General features: G+C 43.0%; 1 protein-coding gene across 9 annotated transcripts in view; it reads left to right on the top strand.

The window, feature by feature from the left end:
- Positions 1–27,858, top strand: part of ABI1 (abl interactor 1) — a 119,004-nt gene that overhangs the window by 25,716 nt on the left and 65,430 nt on the right. For all 9 annotated transcript variants that reach the window (XM_077808238.1, XM_077808239.1, XM_077808236.1 and 6 more), the window contains exon 2: positions 11,808–11,975. In XM_077808238.1, the coding sequence (XP_077664364.1) occupies positions 11,808–11,975 (168 nt within the window). The remainder of the gene's footprint in view (positions 1–11,807; positions 11,976–27,858) is intronic.

The following is a 27,858-nucleotide window of genomic DNA, read 5'->3' as shown; positions in this document are numbered from 1 at the left end:
CAGCCTTCCAAGGGGAGCAGTGCGGGATAAAAACCCCTAACTGGCTTCAAGACTGAGCTTGAGAAGTTTTATGGAGGTGATGGTGTGAGGAGACTGCCTATAATGGCATGTAGCTGATCTGCAACTGCTCACACAAGTATCTCCAGCAGCCAGTGATGGGATGCTAGATGGGGAGGGCTCTGAATTACTACAGAGAATTCTTTCCCAGGTATCTGGGTGGTGGATCTTGTCTACATGCCCAGAGTCTAACTGATTTGATTTATTTGGGGTCATGAAGGAATGTCCCCTCACCCCAGTCAGACTGGCAGAGACCCTGGGTTTTTTGCCTTCCTCTGAAGCATGGGGCACGGGGCACAGGTCACTTGCAGGTTTAAACTAGTGTAAACGGTGTATTCTCTGTAACTTGAAGTCATTAAACCATGATTTAAGGACTTCAGTAATTCAGCCAGAGGTTAGGGGTCTGTTACAGGTGTGGGTGGGTGAGATTCTGTGGCATGTAATGTGCAGGAGGTCAGACTAGATGACGGTAATGGTCCCTTCTGACCTTTAAAGTCTGAGTCTGTTTTGTACCTTGATCATAGCTGGTCCAAGTGAAACAAAGGTGAATACAAAGGAAGGTCTGCTTTGGAGAGTACAAGTATTCCATATATAAAGAAATTAGAACATGGAATTTATTTTGGAAGACTTTTTCCCTTCAAAGAAAAAAGACCTCTTTGTTTAAAAACATGTTAGAAGCCTGGACTTTCTCAGCTAATAAGAGTGCGGATCAGTTCTTCCAACCAAGAGGAGAAAATATAACACAGGTTGGAGAATACAGTCTGATTATAGAAACCTGGTTCAGCACTGATCAGAGGAATACTGATCAAAAGAGGGGTTAATTTCTCACCAGTTATCTAGTGTGTGTATTGGATTTTTTGGGGCATGTGTGAAACTGATCTTTGTAAATTATTGGCTGTAGCAGTCTTCCTTTCATTTCTAAGTTCATTGAATGCACTGTTAACAATCCCTGTCTGGAGCTCAGTTCTATCCTAGACTCTCCAGTCTGGCTTCCATCCCTTGCGTTCAACTGCAACAACTTTTGCCAAAGTCTCTAATGACCTCGTCCAAGCCAAATCTCTGAACCTCATCCTCCGACCTCATCCTCCTTGACCTGTAAGATGCCTTTGACAGTCAACCATGCTCTTCTTTAAATCATGTCCTCCCTTGCCTTCTGTGACTGTCGTCTCCTAGTTCTCCTCCTGCCTCTCCAATCACTTCAACATGTCTTCAGCAGATCCTCCTAAGGCCCCTCCAGGGCTCTGTCCTTGGTCCCCTTTTTTTTCTTTCTCTCTGCCTCTTGCTTCTGAGCAATTTAATCTGCATACACAATTTCAACTGTCTCTCTGCAAATGATTAAAAAATCTACCTCTATTCTAGACCTGTCTCCTTCTGTCCAAACTAAAATCTCAGCCCCTCTCTGACCTCTGCTTAAGTATGTCTATCAATCAGCTCAAGCCCAACATAGCTAAAACAGAGCTCTTAATTCCTGCCCTCCCTACTACCTTCTTTCCTGATGATTGTGGATAACACCACCACTCTACCTGTTGCTCGGGCCCATAACCTGGGTGTTCTCTTCAACTTGGACCTTTCTCTGGGTCCTCACATCCAGGCTACATCCAAGTCTTGCTGATTTTGTTCTATGTGACATCGCTAAGATATATGGACTTTCCTATCCATCCAGATAGCTAAAACTGTGATCCAGGCTCTTGTCATCTCACATCTTGATTACTGTAATGTTCTTCTCTCTGTACTTGTCACATGCCATCTTGCCCCACTCCTCATTCTTCTAGACTGTTGCTTGGACCGTATAACCCCTCTTTGCATCCCTTCACTGGCTCCCTCTTCTCACAGGTGGTGCTTGCAGGCAGGAGAAGTGCATGGAGGGAGACCCCCACCCGCAGGGATGTGCTGGCCGCTTCCAGGAGCGGTGTAGGGCCAGGGTAGGCAGGACATCTGCTTAGCGGCAGACACGCTGCACCATCAGATTGTGATTGACTGGGAGATCCTCTTGGATTGACTAGTTGATCATGATTGACCAGTTGGTTACCACTATATTAGATCATAAAGTCTATTCCCTTCCCCCTTTCCCTTCCCCCTTTTCCCCACTTCCCCTGCAAGGGCAGGATTAGTCTCCTGGAGAGAGGATACTGGATAAAAACAGATACTACACAAGTGTAGTTAACATACTTCTATTAATAGCTTACTTAACAATGTCAATTAATTAGTGTCTGAAGCTTTCAAAATCCCTGTTCTCTTTTTTCCCATCCCAAGGGGTAAGCAAGTGCAGCAAAATGACGACAAGTTGTCCTTGGAGAGAGCACTTTAATAAAATACTTGAACTTTTCTATTATAAATACTCTATTGCGGAACTCCTAAATCACATTGCTGAATTTGTACAAGTTTATGTTAAGTCTTTCTATTTATAAATTTCAAGTCACAATTTAAAGATTTGTCTATTGCTTTAGAATGCAAGTGTTTATCCTTTTTAGTATAGAGAAGCTGGTTGGCTGTGCCTACACGAGGATCATCTATCCTCCCTGCCCCCTCTTCCCCCCCCAAAACAACAACCCCACACAAACTTACTTCCAACCAATTCTACTATTGACTCAGATGCACTGATGATAGTAATGGGGGAAGAGCTAGGATAGGCTGCACCAGGCATTCATCGGAATTTCACTGCCATGTGACCTAACCTTGTTTTGAAGGAGGTCTAGCTAAATAGTGGCTATATGACACTGGGGGCCATCTGGACTCTTGTCTACATTATGCTTGATGATGGGACATTTTAGTATGAAACAGTATTTTTATTAAAAGAAAAAGAGGAAGTGGATGAATAAGGCTGGGTTCTTAAAGCCATTTTTAGGTACCTAAATGTGTCTACTGATTGTTCAAAAGCACTGAGCACTTGAGAGCAGCTGTCTGCTTAGGACTGATGATTAGGTCTTGTACTTATGTACCTGAATGTGGATTTAAGAGTCTTACCTGCAGGGCTCATTTTTTTAAAAAAAAAAAAAGCAAAAACCTATTTTGGCCCAGGTCTGTGATGCAGTGTATGTGTAAACTAGCAGAATTTCTCAAATGTGATTCCTATATAAGCACGTTAGTAAACACTTTCCAGGAGGAATCTGACACATCGGTTTCTCCTGTCTTCTTGTTCCCACCTTCTCTGTATAATATCAGTACAACTGTAAATAACCCCTATTTCTAAATTAAAATTAGTCCTACCCAGTTCTGTGAATAATTCTTTTGCCCCTTACTCTGCTTTTATGACTTGCATCCTTTTAAGTCTGTATACAATACCTTTTATCTACGAAGGGGAGGAATACCCTATGCTGTCTGGGAAGCACTTTTTTATTATGGTGTTCAAATCCCTTTGAGCAGCTTCTAGTTAGATAGCTGCTGGAAGTTTCCTTTGGTGCATAGAGACTTGTGACTGCTGACCTGACTTTCTTCCCCCTCTTTCCATTTTTTGTGATTGAAGTGATACTAAAATGACTTACTGGCAGCAACAGCAAAATATGATCGCCACAGAGCAACCTGTATGCAAAGTGTTTTAAAGAGCTTCATGAATTATGACTAAAAACAAGCAGATATCCACTGGCTGTATACCTAATTCAATAGGTAGAGCCTCAATACTTATTTAGAAGGACCTCTGGATTTATCATTCTTAATGCTCAGTGCAAATTAGACTTTTGGCTCATAGTAGGTAAACATTATCTAGTGTGAGTGGGATAATTAAACCTCTGAGACACATTACTGCAGCTCAGAGACAGAATGCTTAGATCAAGCTGAGCATAAGTTGAGGAGAGCTCAGAAATGCCAAGGCCTGTTGCCAACCATCAGAATCAAAGAATAAATCCTTAAAATTGTAGTCCAGCCTTCCAAGTTCTTAAAAGCCTGATCAGGGATATGAAGCAGGGATTTGATGGAGACTTTCAAGCTCATTATGGAGACATGTGAGAGTGCTATGTTGTAAGAAGTTCAGTGTTGTTGGGGGCTGCATAATGAGCCAGTGTGTTCATTTCCTGGGTGGGGAAGCTATTTGTTTTCTGTGTCGTGTGGGATTGCCCCTTGTAGATGTCAGGGTTCAGTATTGATGGGTAGGCGCCTCCAGGCCAATTGCCTGAATATACCTCTTTCCCATTGAACTGACATTGCAAGTGTATCCCATTCCAGTAGAAATGGGAATGTAAACTACAAGTGAGCCCCCCCTCCCCCTCTTTTTAATTTTTAGTGAGTCTTTCAAAATATCTTAGTTAACACCGGCTACCATATTAACAGGTTCTAGCACCAGTTCAGTGTTCCCTTCTCTTCCTCCCCTTCTTGCTCCTCCTCTCTCCTTCCTCTTGCTTACCTTCTCTTTAGTCATTGTATTATTGCTTCTATTTGTATGTGGGACCAGGATCTATGACCCCGAGAAGGCAGGTGAGGCTATCAAAATGTCAAAGTCCAGTTTTGACTTAACTGTTGAAGCTAGGTTGGGACTTTCTTTTTGGTCCTGTCAGGCCACCAATTTATGCCATACTAAATTGGCTTTTTTGAAGGAGGCCTTTGTCAAAACTTAGATCCAAATCTTGGCTCTCTTGAATTCGTTGGCAAAATCTCTTGTGACTTCAGTGGGACCAGAATTTTGGCCCATAATCTAGAGTGAACAGATGAGTCAGAGGGGGGAGGGTCCGGGGGGAAGACTCTGAAGCGTTGATCTGATCATCTCGCTTATTAGGAAGTATAAATTACATTCTGAAACTTTCCGAAAAGGGTAAGTAATAGAGGGAAGTGAATGAAAGTGAGTGAAATTACATAAAATCTGGTATATTGACTATTCTTTGTTCCTGTTAGACTAGAGGTTGCAGCTAAGTAATACTATGCAAAGTAGTACTATGTGATGAAGACAGATTACTTAAGTCAGTTTACATGTGATTTAGTCTAATTCGCTTTTAACTGGTTGATGCAAAGCAAGTAGCTTTATAAAGCTGTCCACAAAGTTAAAAAAATACCCTTGCATTTTCTTTCAGCAAATACAAATTTGGTACATTGTGTGAACGACAGCAAAACCATATAAAAGTGCATATAAATCTACAGCATTCCTGTAAATAAGAGTGTAAAGAGGGTCTGGGCTCTTTACTCAGTGCCCAGTAACTTGTCACTTGTTTAGCATTTTAGTCATGTCTCTGTATAACTTAGTGATTGGTCAACTGATGTAACATTGCCATAAGCAGTTGTCTTGTTTTTTTCTCCTTCTTTGAGTTTGCATACATTCCAGTGTGTACTCTCCCGTATTTTTCATCTTTATCTGTTGAAGGATGGGGAGGCAAAATCCCCACTGTCTTTAAACTATCTAATATGAGCCAACTATTTATTTCTTTCCAATGCTGCCACATTTATTGCATCCTGCTGAGTTGCTGACTTCAGCAAAATTAAATCAAGTGTTCTTGGGGGAGTGCTTCCTCTTGCTGCAAGTAGTGCTTCTATTTAGTCATTCCTTATTTATGGTAGAGAGTTGATGTGGCAGCAGCCAGAAGCCTCTAAGCTTTGTTCATAAGGAAACTGGCAGCATATTGAATGGAATGAAATGGGGAGAAGTGAGAGACTGGGTCTTGAGCGAAGATAGTGAAGGCATGTGTGACATTACACCCCATATTCTTCATGGAAATATGGTTATGTTGTGGATGAGACATAACTGAGATGTACTTTATGCAAAATGGGTCTTGTAAGATATCATTGGAAAGATTATAATTTACTGAATGTATTTATCCAATTTTTATGCTTGTATCATTTTCGTATCTGAAGCTGGGATTATTGACCATGTCTCTGTATTTCAAATATGCTACATTGGATGAGGCCAAACAATGTTAGTGGCTTATTGAAGAAATGCACACAAGCGTAAGGATTACCCCAGGAACTGTGCGCAATAGAAACCTCTCAGAGATAGCTCTATACAATGGGAACTGTTTGACCCAGGTCACAGGAAAAAAGCTTTCCAGCAAGTGGGGGGAAGATATAAAAGAGAGAGACTGACATGAGATGGCTTGACTCTCCCCACAACTCACCTGAAAACACCTGAGGAACAAAGACTGAACTGAGAGAATTGATCTTTAGCCTGTATATGAAAACCTGGGAAAGCCAAGGCAACTTGTGCCTTAAGAATCTGCCAGCCTGTTTATCACTTGGGGTGAGAATTTGCTAATTTGTATCCTACCTATCTAGTGTGTCAAGCTTAGTTTGCGTGTTTTGTTTCATTTGCTTAGTTATCTGCTTTGTTCTGTTTGCTATCCCTTGAACCACTTAAAATCTGCCTTTTATAGTCGTTAAAATGCATTTTGTTTAAGCCCGGTTTATGTAACTTCTACAGGGGGGACGGGAGTCATGCAAATATCTCTTCACATTGAGGAAGAGGGTGGATTTTTATGAGCTTGCACTGTACAGAAAAATCTGTACAACACAAGACAGGATTATTCTGGGTTTATCTCCCAAAAGGGGTGTGCACATGAGTACTGGGGGAGTCCTCTCACACAGAGCTGACTTCAGTTGGGGGGGTGTGCACATGTGCGCTGCAAGAAGCCCGAGAGCCTAGTTCAGCAAAGCAGGGAGAGGGAACCCAGGCTGGTTGAGCAGGAGAGGCTCAGTGAAATCCCAGTACATCAAGTGGCATCCCAGAAGAGGTGTCCAACCAGTCACAGCATGCACTAGTGTTTTTGCAGTAAAAGTGAATGAATGCATTTCTGAGATGCTGTAGAGCTGGGGTCTCAAACATGCGGTTCTTTCGTGTGGCCTGCCAAGCTCCCTGCATGCGTGCCCCCCACTCTCCCCCAGCCCAGCTTGCCCCTCTGCCTATGTCCAGGCCAGGGGTGGGCAAACTACAGCCTGCAGGCCAAATCCAGCTGCAGGATCGCGCCCCCCCCCCTCCCCCATGGAGCTGACCAAAGTCCCTGTGGCCGCGGGGGGGGGGGGGGCACAGCAGAGGGCTCTGTGCATTGTTCTTGCTTCCAGGCACTGCCCCTGGAAGCTCCCATTGGCTGGGAATGGGTAACTGGCCAGTGGGAGCTTTGGGGGAGGTACCTGGAAGCGAGAGCAACATGGAGCCCTCTGCACCTGCAGGGACCTGGTTCTGGCCACTTCCTGAAGCAGAGTGGGGCTAGGGCAGGCAGTCAAGGAGCCTGCCTTGGCCCCGGTGCACGCCGCTGCCACCCCAGAGCCACTCTAGGTAAGCGGTGCTGGGCTGGAGCCTGCACACTGTACCCCTCCTGTACCCCGCAGTCCAACTCCCTGCCCTGAGCACTCTGCCACACCCTGCACCCCCTGGGGGCAGAGAGGGAGCAAAGTTGGGGTGGTGACTTTGGGGAAGGGGTGGGAGGAGGCAGGGCAGGGCCTCATGGAAGGGGTGGAGTGGGGTTGGGGCTGGGGACAGTGAGGGGGTGTGTCAGTGCATTGGCCCGAGGGCCACATCACTAATCTTCATGTGGCCCTTGTGATCATTTGAGTTTGAGACCTCCTTTTTAGAGAGTCACCTAGCAGGATTGGGAGAAAGGTTGTACATGTAAAGGATACATGCCTAAAATTGTCTCAGGATTGTGAGCTGGAGTAGCTAGGAAGATGGTGGGAATCCAATGAAATGGAGAAAGTTAGGAAAGGAGATGGTTAGAATACTGCAGACACGTTCCTATGGAAAAATGTCTGCATATAGATGGTAATCCACAGAAGAATAGTTGGTTCTCTCTCAGCTCTGTGTGCATAAGGGAGAGTGAATAATGGACAGATCCTTTATTATGTGTCCCTGAAGTGGGTGGCTGAGTTGGAGCACATTCGGTGACTCCCCATCTCCTACTGTGGCAGTGATTTGGGTGGAGTTCATTGTGAAATCATCATAATGTGGTAACATCACTACAAATCTGAAAGTGATTCAGGGAACTTCGCAGTCTTGCCAGAAACCATCCCATGAAGTAGTAGGGAATCTAAGCTGCACACTGGCTTAAATATATTTTTTTCACAACCTCTTGAAGCTTCATACTTAATTTCTGCAGAAGCAAAGAGCCAAGTTGTCATTCCACTTTAGTCAGGCAGCAGTTAAGGTTACAGCAGATGTACAGGTCAAAGCTGGTTTTAAAAATGGGATGCTCTTTTGGGGAAACTTTTTTACTGAAAATGTTAGTGTGTTTTTGGTTTTTTTTGGGTGTGGGTAGTGTGTTTTTTTTGGGGGGGGGGTCCTGAAATTAGACAATTCAATGAAAAGGTTCAACTTTTCAGATTTTTTTTTTTTTTCCCCCAGTCGTCTCTAGTACAACTGGAGAAGCATTGGTCTGTTTTGAAGTTTAACATAGACCACAAAGAAATGACTCCCTTCTTCCCACATGTTTTCTGGATATTTAGTAATATTACATTCATAATGTGTTAAAAATCATTCTTGATGACTTGCAGTGAACCCCTACTGAAGCTATAAATATCTTAGTGTTTGCCAAATCTGCCTGAACTGGTTCAAGGGGTTGAAAATCATCTGAGCAATTGTTTCTATCTAATGGTTTACAGGAGGCCATTGGCTCAAATCTTGATTCTATTGAAATCCGTGGGATTTTTCCTATTGAACTTAATGGAACCAGGATTTGTCTCTTATGTCAAAAGCTATTCTTTTGAAAAACACATGAGTATTGCACTCCTTTTTTTTTTTTTTTGAAGGGAAGTGGGACACTTTTACATTGAAAACAGCACTGCCTGGTATAGGAGCATCTGCTCAAGGAGAGGGTGGATAGAGTAATGGTTCTAGAAGACCAGAGCTCTGTTACTACTCTGATTTCAGTGTGTGAACTTGGGCAAGTTGGCCTGTGCATCCATGTCACCCCCTGTAACATTGGGATAATGCTTCCCACCATATAGGGGAGTTACAAGGCATTAATATAGGTGGAAATCCTCTGAAAAATGCTGTAAGTACCAAGTACTGTCAGTGTTGGTGCCATGACAAAACTACAAAAAAGCGGTCGTTTAACTCAATTATGTTTTGGAACAGAAAACACATCTGACCCTCCTTGCCCCTACTCCAAAAACCCTAGCAGGCATATCTGTTTTGAATCTGTATTAAGAGACTTATACCACTAGCTCCCAGTTGTGTAATGCACAAGCCTAAATGTCATGTTAGCTTTAACCCAAACAATAACAGAAAGAACAGAGAAATTTCCCCTGTGTTTTATGAGTGAAGCTTTTGAGAATTGTACTAACCAAATTCTGTTGGGGTAACTGACCCTTGGAGCTACATATTTTCCTCAGACTGTTCTTGTATAATCATGATGTTGAACGAATTTTTTGTTCAAATGACTAAAATGTCTATCTGTTGAATAAGTGAAAATGAAGAGCAGACATTTTGTCAAATGACTCCAATTGCTTGCTGAAATTGCCAGAGAAATAAAAGGTTTTCACTTTCTTCCCATTTGACAGCACTGAATCTCTCATCTAGTTACTACAAATGTTGTCTTTGTATCATGTTCTTATTGCCTGACTCTCCAGTCCATGGTCACACACAACTCCTCAATAAGTGTCTTGTTTAGGTAAGGACTATTGGATGAGGCCATACTTGGTACCATTGAGGTGCAAGTTGTGCTGACTACATTAAACCTGTCCTGTGAAGTGTATCATTGTGGCTGCCGCTCCACCGTTCGCAGAAGTGTTGGGAACCTGGTAGCTTTTTAACTACTGTGTTTAACTCTGCTGATAGCATGTATAGATAGCACAGTGGTTTAAAATAATGGTAGCCTGTCTATATTGCCAATCTTGCCATCACCAGTGGAGTTGAACCAGTGGTAGCAACTCTGGTTCAAGCATAGAAGACATTCAGTATCCCTGATGGTTGACCAATAGCATTATTTTTAGTTAAGACTTTGGGTGGTATTTTGAAAATTTCTTGGATCCCCTGGCTTCTGCCAAAATGTGCTATGGTAGTGGTGATCTACTCTCTACCATTAACCATTTTGATTAGATTAGACTTCATTCTTTTTGCTGCGTGTTGCAGAGAGTCCTCTACTTCAGAGTCTTTTTTCTTTAATTCCCCCCGCCCCTTTCATGGAGGTTAGCATGCCCCCAGTCACTGCTAATGCTTTCTATTAAACCATTGCTAGAAATTAACTTTTAATGTAAAAAAGGGTTGACTTCTCTGACCCTGACACCATCCTTAAATAGTGTCATTGATTCCTTTGCCTCTACATTTTTGTTTAATATTCAGGGGCAATGATGCAAGGTTTTAAGAATGATACTTAAGCAAGCTGAAGTCAGGAAATGCAGGGCTGAGGTGGAGTGCAAACTGAACTCACATTCCCTGATTTTGCTATGTTTAATTTAAACTTACTATTGCAAGGAATGTTGTCTTTTTCTTCTCTCCTTTATTTTCAACTTCTTTAAAGAATAACGAACAAGAGCTGGGGAGGGGAGACAGGGAGAGAAGAAATCCAGAATTGAAAGGAAGGGTTTAGAATAGAAACCTTTCCCCAAAAGCAAGTGTAGCTGTTGTGATTAGGTGCTTTATAAATCAATAAAATTATAAAGAAACTTGCATTCACAGTAGGTCATCCTTCTGATGAGACTTCATTCCTTCCCTGCACATTTCACTTTGTTAGCAGAAAATAATTCCTCCTATGGGAGGGACTGGGTAGGTATGAATTGCTGCTCTGAAGGGAGATTGGGGGCTAATCTGTTTAGTTTTGAACGTCACACCCTACTGAGGCGTGGTGTAGGGAAAATTCACACCTCTGCTTCTCATATTGCTTGTATCTAAACACACTTGAAAAGGCAAATGTCACCAAGTGCAACATTGTGCTTGTGTTGTCTGTCTGCTGTCTCCTTCTCTCCCCTGGGAAGTGAGGGTTAAACTGGGTGGTGGAGGAGGGGCATGTTACCACAGGGGTTGGGGTGTGGGAGGAGGTTAGTGGTGCAGGCTCTGGTTGGCACTTACCTCAAGCAGCTCCCGGAAGCAGTGGCGTGTCCTCTCCCTGCATGCTCTGAATCCCACAAGCCCTGAATCCCGCTCTGCAGCTGGAGTGCTAGAGCGGGGCAAGCGCCAATCCTGCTCCCTGGCAGGAACTCGAGGACTGGATTATGTCTGACATGCTGGCCGCGGCCGTGCTTTGCCCACCCATGTTTTAGCCCCTCCACATATGTATGACTCTTGCCTTAGTTTGGGACTGCTTCCCCAGCTGAAGAAAGGTTTATCAAATCCTCATTGGAACAGGAATAATTTCACAAAGGCTCTTGGATGCAGGAGCCTTATGTATGCATGTCCTCCTGACTCTCTCTGCGCTCTCCCTCCTCCCCCACTGTGGGATAAGCAGCCAACACAGCTGTAGAGTTGGCTTGATAGTAAAAAACTTGTGCACTGGGGGACACCCAACTGTGGGAAAATGCTTTTCCCTTTTTTAATTGGCTTGGGTACTGTGAAGAGAGAAGCTGGATTTCACTTGTCAGGGGAATTGGAAGCTTCTCTCTGGAAGTGAAGGATAGGCGGGTTACAAAAGCCCTGTTCCAGAGAATTGATACTAATAGTGTTTCAACTTAGAGAATCACTTCTTAGCATAGACCATCTTTACTTAAACAAAACCATCATGTTTTTAGCGTCTGGGTTTTTTTTTTTTTTTTTTTTTTCCCCCTGTTCATGTGAGTTCTTACTTGATGTAGACTTGATTGTGCAGTCAGAGCAGTTACTCAATCAGGCCTTTTGGGTGAATGGTATTCTAAAAGTAATGTTTTGTCCTCCTTTCTTCTGGCCTTACAAAAATGATATCTTTGTTTTTCAGGCTCCCGATAAAAGGAAAGCATTAGAAGAGACCAAAGCATACACAACCCAGTCTCTTGCCAGTGTTGCTTATCAGATCAATGCACTGGCCAACAATGTACTCCAACTGCTGGACATTCAAGCATCCCAGCTGCGGAGAATGGAGTCCTCCATCAACCATATCTCCCAGGTAACCTTTTACATAGTTTTTTTTTTGTAGGATTTCAATTCCCTAAGTTTGCGGACCTCGTCATCTAAAAACTTTACTGGGGTTTTAACCCACTTCCACTTTGGTGGGTCTTCATCTTGGCAAAAGTAAAAATGTTATCTGTGAGTCTTGTAACTTTTCCTCTAGTAATGAAAGATTGTTTGTTCTGCCTCTTATAAATGGTTCTAAAGGTTGAGAGTTGGGTAATTATAGTGTCTTTTATTTTAATAATCCTTAACTTCATTAGTTTTTCTGTGGAGTTAAGTTTAAAAAGCAACCTTTCAACTCTAGTTTACGAAATCTGCTAAAATAGTAAAATACATAATTAAAATAAGCTAGTTTTCTTTCTCTATTTGAACTCTGAAGAGAAGAGTTCGCTCACTGAAGCTTCTAATCTTTGGATTTTAAATGGAAAATAGGTGAGTCTCCTATTCTAGAGCAAAACGGAAAGAAAACTCTAAAATATTTATTAGTAGCAAGCCAATATTGTCTAATGTTCCTGTTGCTGTGACACTATTAGCCTCTACTGGAAGGAGTTTCTAATTCATATCCCAGCATTAACTTATTCATGTAATCAAATACAGTTAACTCAAATATGGAATCTGGGTTGTGTCTTTGCCGTGACTTTGGAACTCTCCATGAATTACATAATACATTTTTTTGGTGATTTTTTTCCAAGATGAACCCATCCCCTTTTAATGTTTTGTAACATTGAAACAGACAAAATGAAGCACCCACCCACCCCTAATGCATTATTTAAGTTCCGGACTGTCTCTTGCCTAGCTGCTTCCCTCTGTCTCTTCCCACATCTTTTCTTCACTCTCCCTGCCACTTTTGTATGTCTTGCTGAGGATCCAACATGGTGATGTTGCTAGTTGGTGGGAGCAGTTTGCAGTTGCCACTGTTAGAATGGCTACTGGACAAATGTGGTCACAAGGAGGAAAAACAGAAGAGCACTTCTAAATGTGGAGTATTTCCGCAAGTGAGGAGCGTTTGAAAAGTGTGGCTAAGACAGTGCCAGAACAGCAGGGGAGTATTCTGAGCTCCTAGTTTGGGGCTACTTCAGCAGCAGGATTAGTGAATCTGCTGTTGAGTCAGCTGAAAATCATGTGAATAATTGACACAATATTAGAAATATTCTCAAAACCCCCCCCCCCCCCGAGCCTGTGAGAGGTGATGGGATGTGATGTGCATCTAAAGAGTAAGTGGGGGCTTGATAGGTGAGGCCATACGGATGGTAGGAAAAAGCAGTACTATGCTGGTATTGTCAAGACAAAAGTGTTAGTTTTTTGGGGTTACAGAGTGCAGGAGGGAGGATGGAGAGAGTCTAGTCAAACACTTCAGTCCTTCAAAAAGGTCTGGTTCTTGGGAGTTAGTTGTTTACCCAGCCCTAAATTATGTATTCACTAGGTAGCTTACCTAATAACAGACTATGGAATGACAGCAAGGTCTTGTTCAAGTCAGACCTTTCCCATATACTAAATAAAAAACTTAGTTTTTGGAAAAACAGATTTTGAAGGGGTCTCTTTTAAACTACTCAATACTTCTGTGTTTGTGGGGATTTTGAAACCCTTAGTTGGCCAAGCATCCCATATTAGTTGTATATCTTTCCTGACCCCGCACTTGCGATCAGAACTTTTCTGTGACTTCTACTTCCTCTTCTCTCCCTTCCCTCCCCCCTCCAATCAACTTCTGGTTGAACTGAGCTTACAAACTGCTGTGGAGATTGATTTTAAAATCTTCCTGCTGAGAAGGAGCTGCACTGTACACTGCCGGAGGTGATGGGACTTTATGGAATATGTAAATACACCTTGCAAATAAAAAGCCTTTCATAAAGTTGTTCTAAAACATTTGCTTAGTTCTTAATATGTATTTTGTATGGTTTTTTAATATTGCCATATTTAAAAAGTCTCTAATTGTCATCTAACTACTAGAAGTAAAATTGCTGTAGATATGTTTCTAGTTATATAAAGGATTTGGAAAGACATTTCTGGACCCTCAAATCTCACTTGCCTCCAAAAAGAGGAACTGAATGTGCTAACCTTCTATCTCAACATTTTCTCTTTCACTGCCATATACAGAATACCACGCTTTCAAAACTTTTGGACACTCATGTCATCTAGAACAAATTACTGGTGTGTAAGAAAAGCAGTTCCCAGTCAGTATTGGGAAATTTTGTGTTTAAACTGAAATTGTTGATATCTCCTTGGTCCATTGATAAGACTAGTAGTGTAAAAGCTAAAATATTTGATACTAGCACAAAAGGTGTAACCCTCTGTACTATTTTGCGTTTTGAATTGAAGGCACTATTCCGAATGTACTGAGTCACCTGATACATGAACTGTTTGCTAAAGACTGTGAACAATCAGTGCTTTGTGGAGCTTTGCAAGAGTCTTTAGCAAGATCTCTTGTAGTTTCCTTGGCTGTTGGGCCTTTCCTGAAACTAATCCCAATTATAAAGGAATCTTTTCAGACTCATGTTACAAAATTAAAACTAGATACCAGTGATGCAAGTTCAAATGTGTGTGTATATGTGTGGCTGTTTTTTTAAAGGTTTTGTTCAAATTCAGCTCTTCAGTTATGTATTTAAAAAATAAAACACCACCCTGTGCAGTCCCTTACTGCCAATTTCAGAAACGGGTCTTTAGAATTTGTCTTCACTTGCCCCACTTGTATCACTTTTGAATATTTCCATTAAAGCAGATCAGATGTATGTATTTAAATTGGATAGTTTTCTTAAGTTGGTTGGAAAGACGAGGACAGAGCCAGGCTAGTGGGCATAAGGACGTGCATTGTGCAAGCTTCTGCACTCAGCTTTGCAAACGTACCTCAGTCATTCTCAGCAACACTTCTACTAGTCATGCGCTTCTCTGGAGCATTGCTAATCTGTAGCTCCATTTGTGAGAAGGTATGGCTCTCTAGTTATTCTGTCCTGTGGGGCAGATCTCCCCCTCAGTCCCACACAACACACAATGACCATGTTCTTTTCCAGTCCCGTGCATGTTTCTGAAGTTCTGTAGATCAGTTTGGATATTGGGCTAGAACATTATCAGTGTCACCTGCCTCCTTCTAGACTTTTTGGGTTAAATGGCCTGCTGTGTAATCTTGACTTTAAAAAATGGTTAAAATATTAGCATCTGTATTAAAGCTACAGGTTTAAAATAAGCCTTAATAAAATATTACAGTGAGCTGTCTTCCCTGTAAGGAAGATCCATAAGAGTAAAGTGCACAGTTTAATATAACAGCATTTCTGAAGAGCTGAGTTGTGCTCATGGAGAACTTGATCACTTATTATGAAGCTTCAGTTTAAACTTAAAGGCAAACCAAAAAGAGGCTTTATGCAAACAGATGAAAGCCCTATTTGAGTGAGACTTGACAGATTGGGCTTCTCAGAGGCTTTTCAGTGAGCTGCTTCACTGTTGCTTGTTGTTGCACTTGACTATGGAGATAAGTTTATGGAGTTTTGTTTTAACCCTTGACACCTGCTTTGAGCTTTGCAACATTATTCCAACCCTTTCCATGCATGCCAAAGTAGTAAATACAAAGCTTGCCGTAGCATCTTTGGAGATGCTTGCAAAGCCCTTCCAATGCAAGGGAGTCTGTCTGCCATGATCACAGTACTAAGCACAGGGCTGGCTTGAGGATTTTGGGGAGGAATAGTGAGATGACACTTTTGGGACACACCCAAACTTTTACATTTGTGTGTGTCTTTAGGTCCCCATCCCACAGACTTCCAGCTGTAGAGGCAGCGTCCCGCTGCTATATTTATCTCAACCTTAGTGATTGGTTTACTTGGTTTTATGTTTTAAAGGCTAATATAAATCAGTCTTCTCAAAGGAGAGCTAAAATTTACTTATTTTTTAAAAAAGTAGAGACTCTTTTGTACTACTAGTTTTTCCCCAAAAATAACTGAGTCCCTTGGCTATGGGCTTTGGATACCAAAGGGCTGCTCTCAGTAAAGGAAACTCTTTATTAGCGAAAACACTACGTGTTTTTGCAAAAAGTTGGGTCTCTGCACTGTCCTGAATGGGGCTTATTTTGTGGGGAGTATTAATATTTAGGTGCACGCACGCACATACACACACTGTTCTCTGATTGTCCTGGTTTCTCTCTTAGAAACAGAGGCTAGCATAAGAAATGCACTTAAGATGGAGAACTTTCAACCATTGCATTTCCACAGTCTGATTCTGGCTCTCTTGCTAAGAAGAGTTGGGCTGACAGGGACATCCTTGTTTACGTTTTTTAGTTTTGACACAGTAGCTTATCAGAGCTCACATGTATGCAAGGGCAGCTGCAGTACTGGGCGTAGCAACTAGTTTCTTTCCCCGCTGAATATAAACAGTTTTTAAATAGCTCATTATTTAAATCAGTGCCTACTGAAGTGTAGAGGAAGAAATAGTCCCTTTCAAGAGATAACATATAAGACCAAAAAATAAAATTAAATTAAAATTCAATGCGCAAATTCTTCCCCTTGACTCAAAAGCTGACTTCAAATGTGTAGAGATCTGACAAAATGGAAACTTCTGACAATAAATGTAATTCCCTGGGCTATGTAAGAAATAACTAATAGTTCTTCTGATGGCATGAAAAATGTTGAAAACTTTTAGAACTAGAAATTGAAGGCCCAGATTTAGTTTAAAAGAATAGTGCCTGTTAACCTCTATTTCATCATTTTGTGTACTTGGCTTTTTACTCATATGGTGTTCAGACTCCTTCTGTTTTGTAATGTTGGCCAATTAAAGCCAGTAGCACTAATGGAACACACAGATGCTATCTTTTTCTCCTCAGACTCTCAGCTGTTGGCTTGAACTGTCCTGCGAATGACATAAATGCTTAGAGGTTGATTTTACATTTTAATGTATGATCAGCCAGGATTAGCATGGACTTTAGGTTACAGCTAATTTCCCAAGAGGTTCCAGGACTTTATAAGCCTACCCAAATGTCCAAAACCACTCCAAGCAGTAGCAGATTATTAAGCACTGATCCACTGATTTGTGGATCTAAGTCTTGGCTGTTGGGACATACAAAGCCCAGCTGAACTTAGATTCTTAGACTCTGCTGGGAGTGTGCCAGAGAAGAGTGGAACAGTCCCACAAGAGATGGGAATTTAGATGAGGTTGAGGGCTGGTCTTAGCTGTACTTTTGACTCTTGTATATTTGAGTTAATATGATGTGTTTTGTGTATTGGGTATGATCCATGGTATAGAATTAAATTCAAACACCCAAAGCAACAAATGGTAGGAGGGCAGAGCATGTGACAGACCACCTGCTGCTGTAGCTGTGCTTACCATGAATAGCAATGCAGTGACTGATATCAGTAGTTCTGAGGGCATGTCTACACTTACCTCGGGAGTGATCAATCCAGCGGGGGTTGATTTATTGCGTCTAGTGAAGACGCGATAAATCGAGCGCTCTCCTGTTGACTCTGGTACTCCACTGGAGCAAGAAACGCAGGCGGAGTCGACCTCCTGCAATGAAGACAGCGCAGTAAGTAGATCTAAGTACGTCGACTTTAGCTATGTTTGTTCACGTAGCTGAAGTTGCGTAATTTAGATTGATTTCCTCCCCACCCCCTCGCCTACTGTAGACCAGGCCTTAAGACCCTTATCTCTGGAAAGATGAAAGAACCACTTCCTCAGGCTCCAGCAGTGGTGGGCAGACTGATAAGCCACAGCTCCTCAAGCCACCCTCTGAGGTTTTTGCCCCAGGACCTGACATTAGACCAGAGTTATTTCCTGAGGGGGAAATTCATAGATTCATAGATATTTAGGTCAGAAGGGACCATTATGATCATCTAGTCTGACCTCCTGCACAACGCAGGCCACAGAATTTCACCCACCACTCCTACAAAAAAAAAAAAACCTCACACCTATATCTGTGCTATTGAAGTCCTCAAATTGTAGTTTAAAGACCTCAAGGAGCAGAGAATCCTCCAGCAAGTGACCCGTGCCCCATGCTACAGAGGAAGGCGAAAAACCTCCAGGGCCTCTTCCAATCTGCCCTGGAGGAAAATTCCTTCCCGACCCCAAATATGGCGATCAGCTAAACCCTGAGCATATGGGCAAGATTCATCAGCCAGATACTACAGAAAATTCTTTCCCAGGTAACTTGGATCTTACCCCATCTAAAACCCATCACAGGCCATTGGGCCTATTTACCATGAATATTTAATTACCAAAACCATGTTATCCCATCATACCATCTCCTCCATAAACTTATCGAGTTTAATCTTAAAGCAAGATAGATCTTTTGCCCCCACTACTTCCCTCGGAAGGCTATTCCAAAACTTCACTCCTCTGATGGTTAAAAACCTTCGTCTAATTTCTAATCTAAATTTCCTAGTGGCCAGTTTATATCCATTTGTTCTTGTGTCCACATTGGTACTGAGTTTAAATAATTCCTCTCCCTCTCTGGTATTTATCCCTCTGATATATTTATAGAGAGCAATCATATCTCCCCTCAGCCTTCTTTTAGTTAGGCTAAACAAGCCAAGCTCCCTGAGTCTCCTTTCATAAGACAGGTTTTCCATTCCTCGGATCATCCTAGTAGCCCTTCTCTGTACCTGTTCCAGTTTGAATTCATCCTTCTTAAACATGGGAGACCAGAACTGCACACAGTACTCCAGGTGAGGTCTCACCAGTGCCTTATATAACGGTACTAAAACCTCCTTATCCCTACTGGAAATACCTCTCCTGATGCATCCCAATGCCTCTAACTCACGTCAACACATTCTGTTCTATATAGGGTCTCCTACCCCACATGTCCAGTAAGAGTTTTATCAGCAAGAACAGCACCTCTTTGGTTGATGTTCTCTTGGGCTAGTTGGACCGGTTGGGGGGTAGGGGGTGGACAATGGACACACAAACTTCATCTGTAGCTCCTGCACTGTTTGGGGGAAATCCAGTTTTTCTTAAAATCCCTCCTCTGGCACAGTAGTCACCATGCACATCTCTGAAACAGCATCCGCTGACAGTACGAATCCAGATTGGTGCCCAACTGGTAGATAAATGTTTGGGTAGCTTCCACAGCACAATTGCTGCTGGCCTGTAAGGTGAAAGAGTATTTGTATTATGGCAGAGATTTCTATTTATTGTCACATTGTTCGTTCCTTCTCCAACCCACCTCTCTAATTAGGGCATATTACGGATTTGGTAACTGTTCCTGCTAATGAAGTAATCTTGATGTTGTCACATACTGAGATGCCATCCAGAACAGTGAGGGGTTGTCACTGCCTGCCTTGTAATCCTGGGTGCTTAATTTACTCTGCTGCTGTAGTGCCCTTGTCTGGATGCTCCCAAACAGCATACAAGCCTGCACTGTGTTAAACAACTCTGACTCAGCAACTGTGAATCCAGCAGCCTGGCAAGATGAACCGAACACCCCGAGTTCTGAATTTTCCTCAAACTATGTGCTCTGCAGTATGCAGCCCTCCTCTGGACCGCTGGGAGAGAGTTTAAAAAAAAAAAAAAAAAAAATTTTTTTAAAGATACAGTACACAGCAGCTTTCCACATTAACTGGAGTTAACATTTACTTTAAATCAAACACAGCAATGGTTGGTTTAGATGAAAGAAAAACAAGTTTCCTGGGATTTTAAGTGTGTTCAGGTATAAAGAATGAGCTTAGAAATGGTTACAAGCAAATAAAAGTGACAAGTGCTTTCTAGAGAGTAAGACTACCTTAAACCAAGACTGTAGTTTTATTAAGATTCTGATCATTCTGCTTTACAGCAAGATGGCTGCCCAGCCCTTCTGCTCAGGATTTCCCATAAAGTCCAAAGTGTTCTGTTCCTGTGTCATCTTAGGTGAAGGATAACATGAGGTTCTTTGCTGCTCTTTTTACTCCTGAGGGCGTTCTGCACCAAAAAACTAAAAATTGTGCGCACTGTGTTTTAAAACTCTGCAAATTTTATTTGTCAAATAAATGTGGAGACTCCAGCATGGCATTGGGAAGCACAAGCCATTGGCCACACAGAGGTGGGCAATCACTTGCAGCTCTCTCCCGCCCTGGGACACAGACTCAGCGGTGAGGCTGCATCCAACTCTGACGCAACGCAAGGACTGGGCCTGCCCCAAAAACACCTTAGGTCCCTGCCTATCCATGCCAGGTGCACCAGGTATGGGCTGGCAGGCTCAGCAAGGCAGGATCCAAGAGCGGAGGGGCTTAGTTTGGGGGATCCAGGTGTGGGTTCAGAGGGTTCTGTTTGGGTGCAGGTGTTTCAGTGTGGGGATCTGGATGCACAGAAGCTTGTTGGGGGATGTTCCTGGGTGCAGAGCTTCCTGCAGCTGTGGGAGAAATCTGGGGGTGGGTCTGACCCAGCCCCAAATCCTGTGTAGGGGAAGAGGAAGTCCCGTCCTCTTCAGCTGGGACTAGCAGCTGAGCCTGGTGCTGGGTAGGCGCCACCAACCAGGTCTTCCTCAGTCCCTGCCCCACAGTGATTTACCTCTCTGCTGGCTGCCCTGGGCACCTGAAACATACTGCTGGAGAGGGTTGCAATAACCACTCTTCTGGCTTCCCTGTGAAAGTCATTTTTCTGTGGGGGACATGCGTAATGGTGCAGAATTCCCCCAGAAGTATATTTTATAGTCTAATGAATGTTTGACAGATTCTTTGGAAAGTTCTTCCCAGCCCTCCCCCCGTGAAGTTCATTCAAGCTATGAGAAAGGAGGCATGGAGCCTCCTGGTGAAGGAAGTTCCATGCTAGCTTCTTCCACTGCTGGTGTTTTCAGGAACCAGATCAATTTGCATTTTAGCAAACTCTTCCCTTTGCCATGATGTGAGTGGTTGTCTCCTCCCCTTTTATGTAAATGGCATTCCCATTGTCTCTTAACGTACCTTGGAAATACCTTCCACGTGGCAGAACCACATTCCTTTGCTTACAGCAGGGTAACTTCACTCCTGCCTGGCAGACGCACTTGAATAACTTTCAATATGTCTGTATTTCTGAATTTGTCCTCCATGTAGTAATAGTAACTAGCCGTATATTAACTTTGTTGTTCTCTTATTTGACACCTTTTTAAAGGGAGGTTATGGCATTAGTGAGCTGGGGTACACCAAACTGGTCAGACCTACTGAAACTTACCAGTAGATACCAGTGAGTCCCTTGTTCCTTGCCATGCCATGATATAGCAGAAGATTACATGGCGAAAACTGTACGTTACACCTGTTTCTCCACTGAAGAGCTATAAGCTTTTGACATATTTCATATTAAATGCAAAAGGTTGATGGAATCTTTGGTTTTCTAAAATCAAAACCAGAACCCCACTACCATGAGAATTGCCCTGAAAGGGTGTTAGCTGGTAGGTTTTGTGCAGCAAAGAAATTTAAAGATTCCATAAACACTTTTTTAATCTTTAATGAAAATCTCTCATCTTTATGAGGCATTCAGTTTTTGTGGTTTCCTAAACATGCTTTTAAGTCAAAATATTACTTTTCAGTTGGTTATTCTTTCTTCTCATGCATCTGATTTGGCTGTTGCTCAAAATTAATTTCCCTTCTACTTCAAGTCTTTAAACAAGTGCTTTTCAAATTTGAACATTATAAACACCAGTAGTTTTATATTGGCATGGTGTTTTTAATAAACTTTATAAATGGTTGTGATGTGGGATAGAGGAGGAAGGAAATGCTAGGTACCAAGTGAGTGAAATGAGAACATACTCAGTGCGCTACTGGACTTTTTAACAAATATCCACAGTATACCATGTAGTTAATCAGAGGAGCAGTATATCTTTCTTGTGCTAACTACAATAGTCTTATGTTTATGCCGATCATTTGGGGAGAGAAACCATTTTGTGAAGCAGTTAACACTTATGCATTACTATATCATCCAAAATGACCACTCTTTGTGATCCGTTACTCAAACAAGTCAACGTATGCTATCAGATATTTGTGGTCTGAGATGTTAGTAGTAAGGAAGTATATGCAGGGATTTCTGTTTGCACAATTAAAAAGAGAATTCTTTAGTCCACCCTACAGGATGAGAAATACTCTTCTGGGAATTTTGACTACACTAAAGAAAAACTATCCGTTACTATTGAAGTAATCTATGACAGGCCTCATGATTCCTCACCCTCAGTCCCTGGAAAAATCATGGAGCAGGGCCTCAAGGAAACCATTTTAAAGCACTTGGAGAAGAAGATGACTAGAAACAGTCAACATGGATTCACCAAGAGCAAGTCATGCCTGACCAACCTGATTGTCTTCTGTGATGAGATAACTGGCTCTGTGGATATGGGGAAAGCAGCGGACGTGATGTATCTTGACTTTAGCAAAGCTTTTGATACGGTCTCCCACATTTTTGCCAGCAAGTATTTTAAAAAAAATATGGATTGGGTGAATAGACTGTATGGTAGATTGTCAGGCTCAACAGGTAATGATCAACAGCTCGATGTCTAGTTGGCAGCCAGTATCAAACGGAGTGTCCCGGGGTCGGTCCTGGGGCTGTTTCTGTTCAACGTCTTTATTAATGATCTGGATGATGGGAAGGATTGCACTCTCAACAAGTTAGCAGATGACACTAAGCTGAGGGGAGAGGTAGATACACTGGAGTGACCTAGACAAATTGGGGGACTGGGCCAAAAGAAATCTGATGAGGTTCAACAAGGACAAGTGCAGAGTCCTGCACTTAGGATGGAAGAATCCCATGCACTGCTACAGGCTGGGGACTGACTGGCTAAGTAGCAGTTCTGCAGAAAAGGATCTGGAGATTACAGTGGACGAGAAGCTGGATATGAGTCAGCAGTGTGCCCTTGTTGCCAAGAAGGCTAATGGCGCATTGGGCTGCATTAGTAGGAGCATTGCCAGCAGATCGAGGGAAGTGATTATTTCCCCCTCTCCTGCACTGGTGAGGCCACACCTGGAGTATTGCATCCAATTTGGTCCCCCCACTACAGAAGGGATGTGGACAAATTTGGAGAGAGCCCAGTGGAGGGCAACGAAAATGATGAGTGGGCTGGGGCACATGGCTTATGAGAAGAGGCTGAGGGAACTGGACTTGTTTAGTCTGCAGAAGAGAGGAGTGATAGGGGATTTGCTAGCACCTTTCAACTACCTGAATAGGGGGTTCCAAAGAGGATGGAGCTCGGCTGTTCTCTGGTGGCAGATGACAGGAGAAGGAGCAATAGTCTCAAGTTGTAGTGGGGGAGGTCTAGGTTGGGCATTATGAAATGTTATTTCACTAGGAGGGTGGTGAAGCACTGGAATGGGTTACCTAGGGAGGTGGTGGTATCTCCATCCTTAAAGGTTTTTAAAGCCTGGCTTGACAAAGCCCTGGCTGGGATGATTTAGTTGGTGTTGGCCCTTCTTTGAGCAGGGGGTTGGACTAGATGACCTCTTGAGGTGTCTTCTAACCCTCCTCTTCTATGATTCTGTGAAAAGAAATCTTAGTGTTCTTACAAGGTTGCCTATATCTCATACCATAGTTATACTACTGTTGAATTTTTTTCTTACATTTTATAAAATCAAACTGTCCTTGTACAATAATACATTATATATGAACTCTTGTGATATAAGTTTATATCTGATGCTGGCCGCATTTCACACACAATTCTGGTGAATTCACTATTAACGAAATCCAGAAATATGAAGAAGCTTAAGGTAAATAAGGCAGAACTGGGCCAACTGATCTTTTGTCACTGCCCATGATGTTGAGCAGGGGTTTTCAAACTTTATTGCACCATGACCCCGTTCTGACAACAAAAATTACTACACACTCTAGGAGGGGGGATTGAAGCCTGAGTCCATCCAAGCCCCACTACCTTGAGCAGGGGGTGCCAAAGCTGAAGCCCAAGGGCTGCAACCTGAGCCCCACTACCCAGGGCTGAAGCCCTCCGGCTTGGGCTTCAGCCATGGATGGTGGGGCTCAGGGTTTGGCTTCAGCCCTAGGCCCCAACAAGTCTAACACCAGCCCTTGCGACCCCATTAAAACAGGGTCATGACCACTGTTCCCTCTAATCTGTGCGCGCGCACACAGATCCTGAACCCTGCGCACAAATAAATGAAATACTACATGGGAGCCAGACCGAAATATCATTTACGGGAGACTTTTGACATGGTTCACCCGTCATCTATCCACACAGCCAGATTCTACTAGCTGGCAAGGCAGGGAAAGGGATAATGTATAAGCATTTTACTTGCTTGGTGCATTTGCCTCATGGCACACAAATTTGAACTCTGCTTCAAAGTTTGCACAGAAGAAATTTTTTGCACGCCCAGCCTGTCAAAAATTAGAGGGAACATTGGTCGCGACCCACTTTGGGGTCCCCAGCCCACAGTTTGAGAGCTGCTGATCTGGAGAAAAGATTTGATCCCATCTGACTGGCAAAAAGGCATTATTTGACTGGTTTGGAAACAAGGGTGACAAACGACTAATTATTGCAGCATCTCTTTTATCCATCCTGGGTAAAGTTTGTGGTGTGGGGTTTGGTTTTTTCTTTTTTGCGTCTTTTTGGCCTGAGCTGCTGATACCTTAAGGAGCAAGAGAAGACTGTAACAGGCTGGCTTTGTTCCCGGCCATTCCATGACAGAGCAAATCTTCAACTTACCATTGACAGGCAATTGCTTTGGCTGAGCTTGAAACTCACAGACCACCTTCACAAGCTCTGTAGAAAGTTACCTCTTTTATGATGACTCTCAGAGTTTTTTGTAAATGGGGGGTGGGGGAAAATGTAGTCTTTCAGATTTAGGTTGGGTATTTGACAAGGATGCGTTGCCACTCCGGAATGCTTTAGTGCAGTGACCATACGCTAAGTAAATGCAGTTTAGAAATATGTCTTGATAACGTCACCGACATTGGTTATGCCGACGACATAATGCTAATTGTCAAATCAATGGATGAACAAGTAACGGCACCTTGAAGCCCTGAAAAGCTCAGCACCAAAAGTTCGCCTGAAAATTAATTGGACTAAAACCAGAATTCTTCCAGTTGGCAATTTCAAACATGCTGCGGGCTTTAGCATCTTAGTGGCAGCAACCTAGTTGCGATTCTGTGATTTCACCTGCCTCTGTTCTGTTGTCAATAATATGGGTGGCATTGAGGGAGCGAGTTTGAAACACGCACTGCAAAAGTGTCAATGGGGCACCTCATCAAGAACATCATTTGCAAACTGAACGCTGATCAGTAGAGAGAAGAAGCTGAGGATATAGAATGTGTTGGTCAATATTCTGCCTTATGGGCCTGAAACAGGGCCCTTCACTGTCAAGAGTGAGAAGAAGTTGGACACCATTCAGAGAGGCAGCTTCATCTGAATGATCAGAAACATTCAACTTGAATTCATGCCATTGATTTAAAAAAAAGTTTTCTAAGTAAACGGGTCACACGTGCTCAGTCACCCAGTGCTCTCTAAGGTGGTATAGTCCATCTGCCACAAATGCCTACCAACTTCCCTGCGAGAATAATCTTCAACTTTGACCCAGGGAAAGCAGGATGGAAACCTTCTTGCCTCCCCCTGGGGTACCCCTCTTGAGAAAACATGATGGCTAGATGGCATCGACACCTGTCCCTCACAAGTAGCCTACCTTGAAACTTGCCAGATTTGGCTCAGTACAGACCATCATGGAGGGGCAAAACAAGATCAGTGGCTTTACACATTTCAAGGCTTGTCCATCCCTCTGATTGCTACCTCATGCTGGTAGCATTAGTAGACACTAATGATACTGCCAGATCTGACCCTGAGCAGATCAGCTGTGACTCCAGAGCTCTAGGAACTAGCATGAAGGGGCCAGGCTGCAGGTGGTTGTCTCCAGCCTCCTGGTTGAGAAGGACACAGGCAGGGCCGTGCATATCCTAGAGAGGAAAGCATGGGTATGAAGGTTGTTAATGTGAGGGCTTCAGCTTCCTCAACTATGGGATGCTGTTGTGGGAAGGTTGTATGATAGGAAGAGATGGGGTCCACCTGACGAAAGGGAAGAGCATCTTTGCACGCTGACTTACCGACCTAGTTAGTTAGGAGGACTTTAAAGTAGGTTCAAAGGGGGCAAGTGACAAAAGTCCTTTTTAAGTATAAAAAGGGGGTCAGATGTTGGGTGGGGGACATGAAAAATTACAATAGGGTCATAAGAGGAAATCAGTGGAGGAATCTGCTCAACATGTGAGTTGTCTATATACAAATGCAAGGAGTGTGGGGAATAAAAAGGAATAACCAAGTATTAGTACATAAGCTAAATGATCACTTAATTGGCATCGCAGAGACTTGTTGAGAAGTCTCATGACTGGAATATTGGTGTAGAGAGGTACAGCTTGTTCAGGAAGGGCAAGCAGCACAAAAAGGGAAGAGGGGTTCCACTGTACATCAAGAAATACATACGCTTATTTTGAGGACCAGTAGGAGGTGGGAAGCAGACCAGTTCAGCATCTCTGGGTACAGATAAAAGGGATGAAAAAATAAGATTATTGTCCATGGTAGAAGTCTATTACAGACCACCAAATCAGGAAGACGGGGTGGATGTGGCACTTCTAGAACAAATACCAGAAATATCCAAAACACAAGACCTGATAATGATGGTGGATTTTAACTACCCAGACATGTGTTGGAAAAGTAATACTAATAAGTCCTTAGAATGTATTGGGGGATAACGTTTTGTTCCAGAAAGTGAAGAAAGTAGCCAGGGGGACAGCCATTTTATACTTGATTCTGGTAACAAATGTCAAGATAGAAGGCAATTTTGGTGAAAGTGATCATGAAATAATCATAATTCCTTAGGAAAGGAAGGAGTGAGAGAAGCAGAATAAGGATGTTAAAAAAAGAGGTCTTCAACAAACTCAGAGAAATAGTAGGTAAGACCCCATGGGAAGAAAACATAAGAAAAGTTGTTCAGGAGAGCTGGCAATTTCTGAAGGAGACAATATTAAAGGCACAATTGCAAACTACAAGGACAGGCTTTGGGGTTTATTAAAAAAAAAAATTCAGTCTTGAGAGAGATTGAAGGGAGACCTGATAAACCTAAACATATTAAGGGCTGCTGCAAAGAGGATTGTGATCAATGTGATCTCTCAGGGGGAGGGATAGCTCAGTGGTTTGAGCATTGGCCTGCTAAACCCAGGGTTGTGAGTTCAATCCTTGAGGGGGCTATTTAGGGATCTGGGGCAAAAATTGGGGATTGGTGCTGCTTTGAGCAGAGGGTTGGACTAGATGACCTCCTGAGGTCCCTTCCAAGCCTGATATTCTTATTCTGTCTCCATGTCCACTAAAGGTAGGACAAAAAGTGGACTTAGTGGACTTAATCTGCAGCAAGGGAGATCTAGGTTAGATATTAGGAGACGCTTTCTAACTGTAAGGGTAATTAAACTTTGGAATAGGCTTCTAAAGGAGATTGTGGAAGCCTCATCATTGGGTGTCTTAAGCAGGTTGGATAAACACCTGTCTGAATGGTTCTGCTACAGTGCAGGGGGCTGGACTTGGTGATTTCTTGAGGTCCCTTCCAGCCCTATATTTCTGTGATTCTATGAGAACTCACCTAGCTAATCCTGGACCAAGCCATTCTAGGGGTTGTAGTTCCCAGAGCGATGGATGGGAACTCTAGTCTGAGAGCAGGGCCTGCTGGGGACCGGGGGAGGTAGGATCTAAATAAGCTTCTTTCATCACAAGAAGGAAGAAGCAGCCTGCTGGTGGGCTCTCTAGTACTGGGATATGTGCAAACCCTAAAGAGAATGGGAGAAGAAGCCTGGGAATCGCTGGCAGGAGAGAGCCTAAGGGGTAGGCAGAAAACAAACCAACATAAGCGGTAGCCATTGTGTGGGAAAATGAAACGGCTGGAGGCTAGAGCAGACAGTGACTTCATTATTTGTGGCCTTAGGGCTGGAGCTTGTAATAAAGGGGGAGCATGGGCTCTCCTGTACATTAATGCCACCTTCAGTGCTGATACCCTTGT

This window comes from Eretmochelys imbricata, chromosome 2, assembly GCF_965152235.1.
Source record: "Eretmochelys imbricata isolate rEreImb1 chromosome 2, rEreImb1.hap1, whole genome shotgun sequence".
In the NCBI taxonomy this organism is placed as follows: Eukaryota; Metazoa; Chordata; order Testudines; family Cheloniidae; genus Eretmochelys; species Eretmochelys imbricata.
Note: the sequence above shows the minus strand (reverse complement) of the source record. Positions and strands in the feature narration are given on the sequence as shown.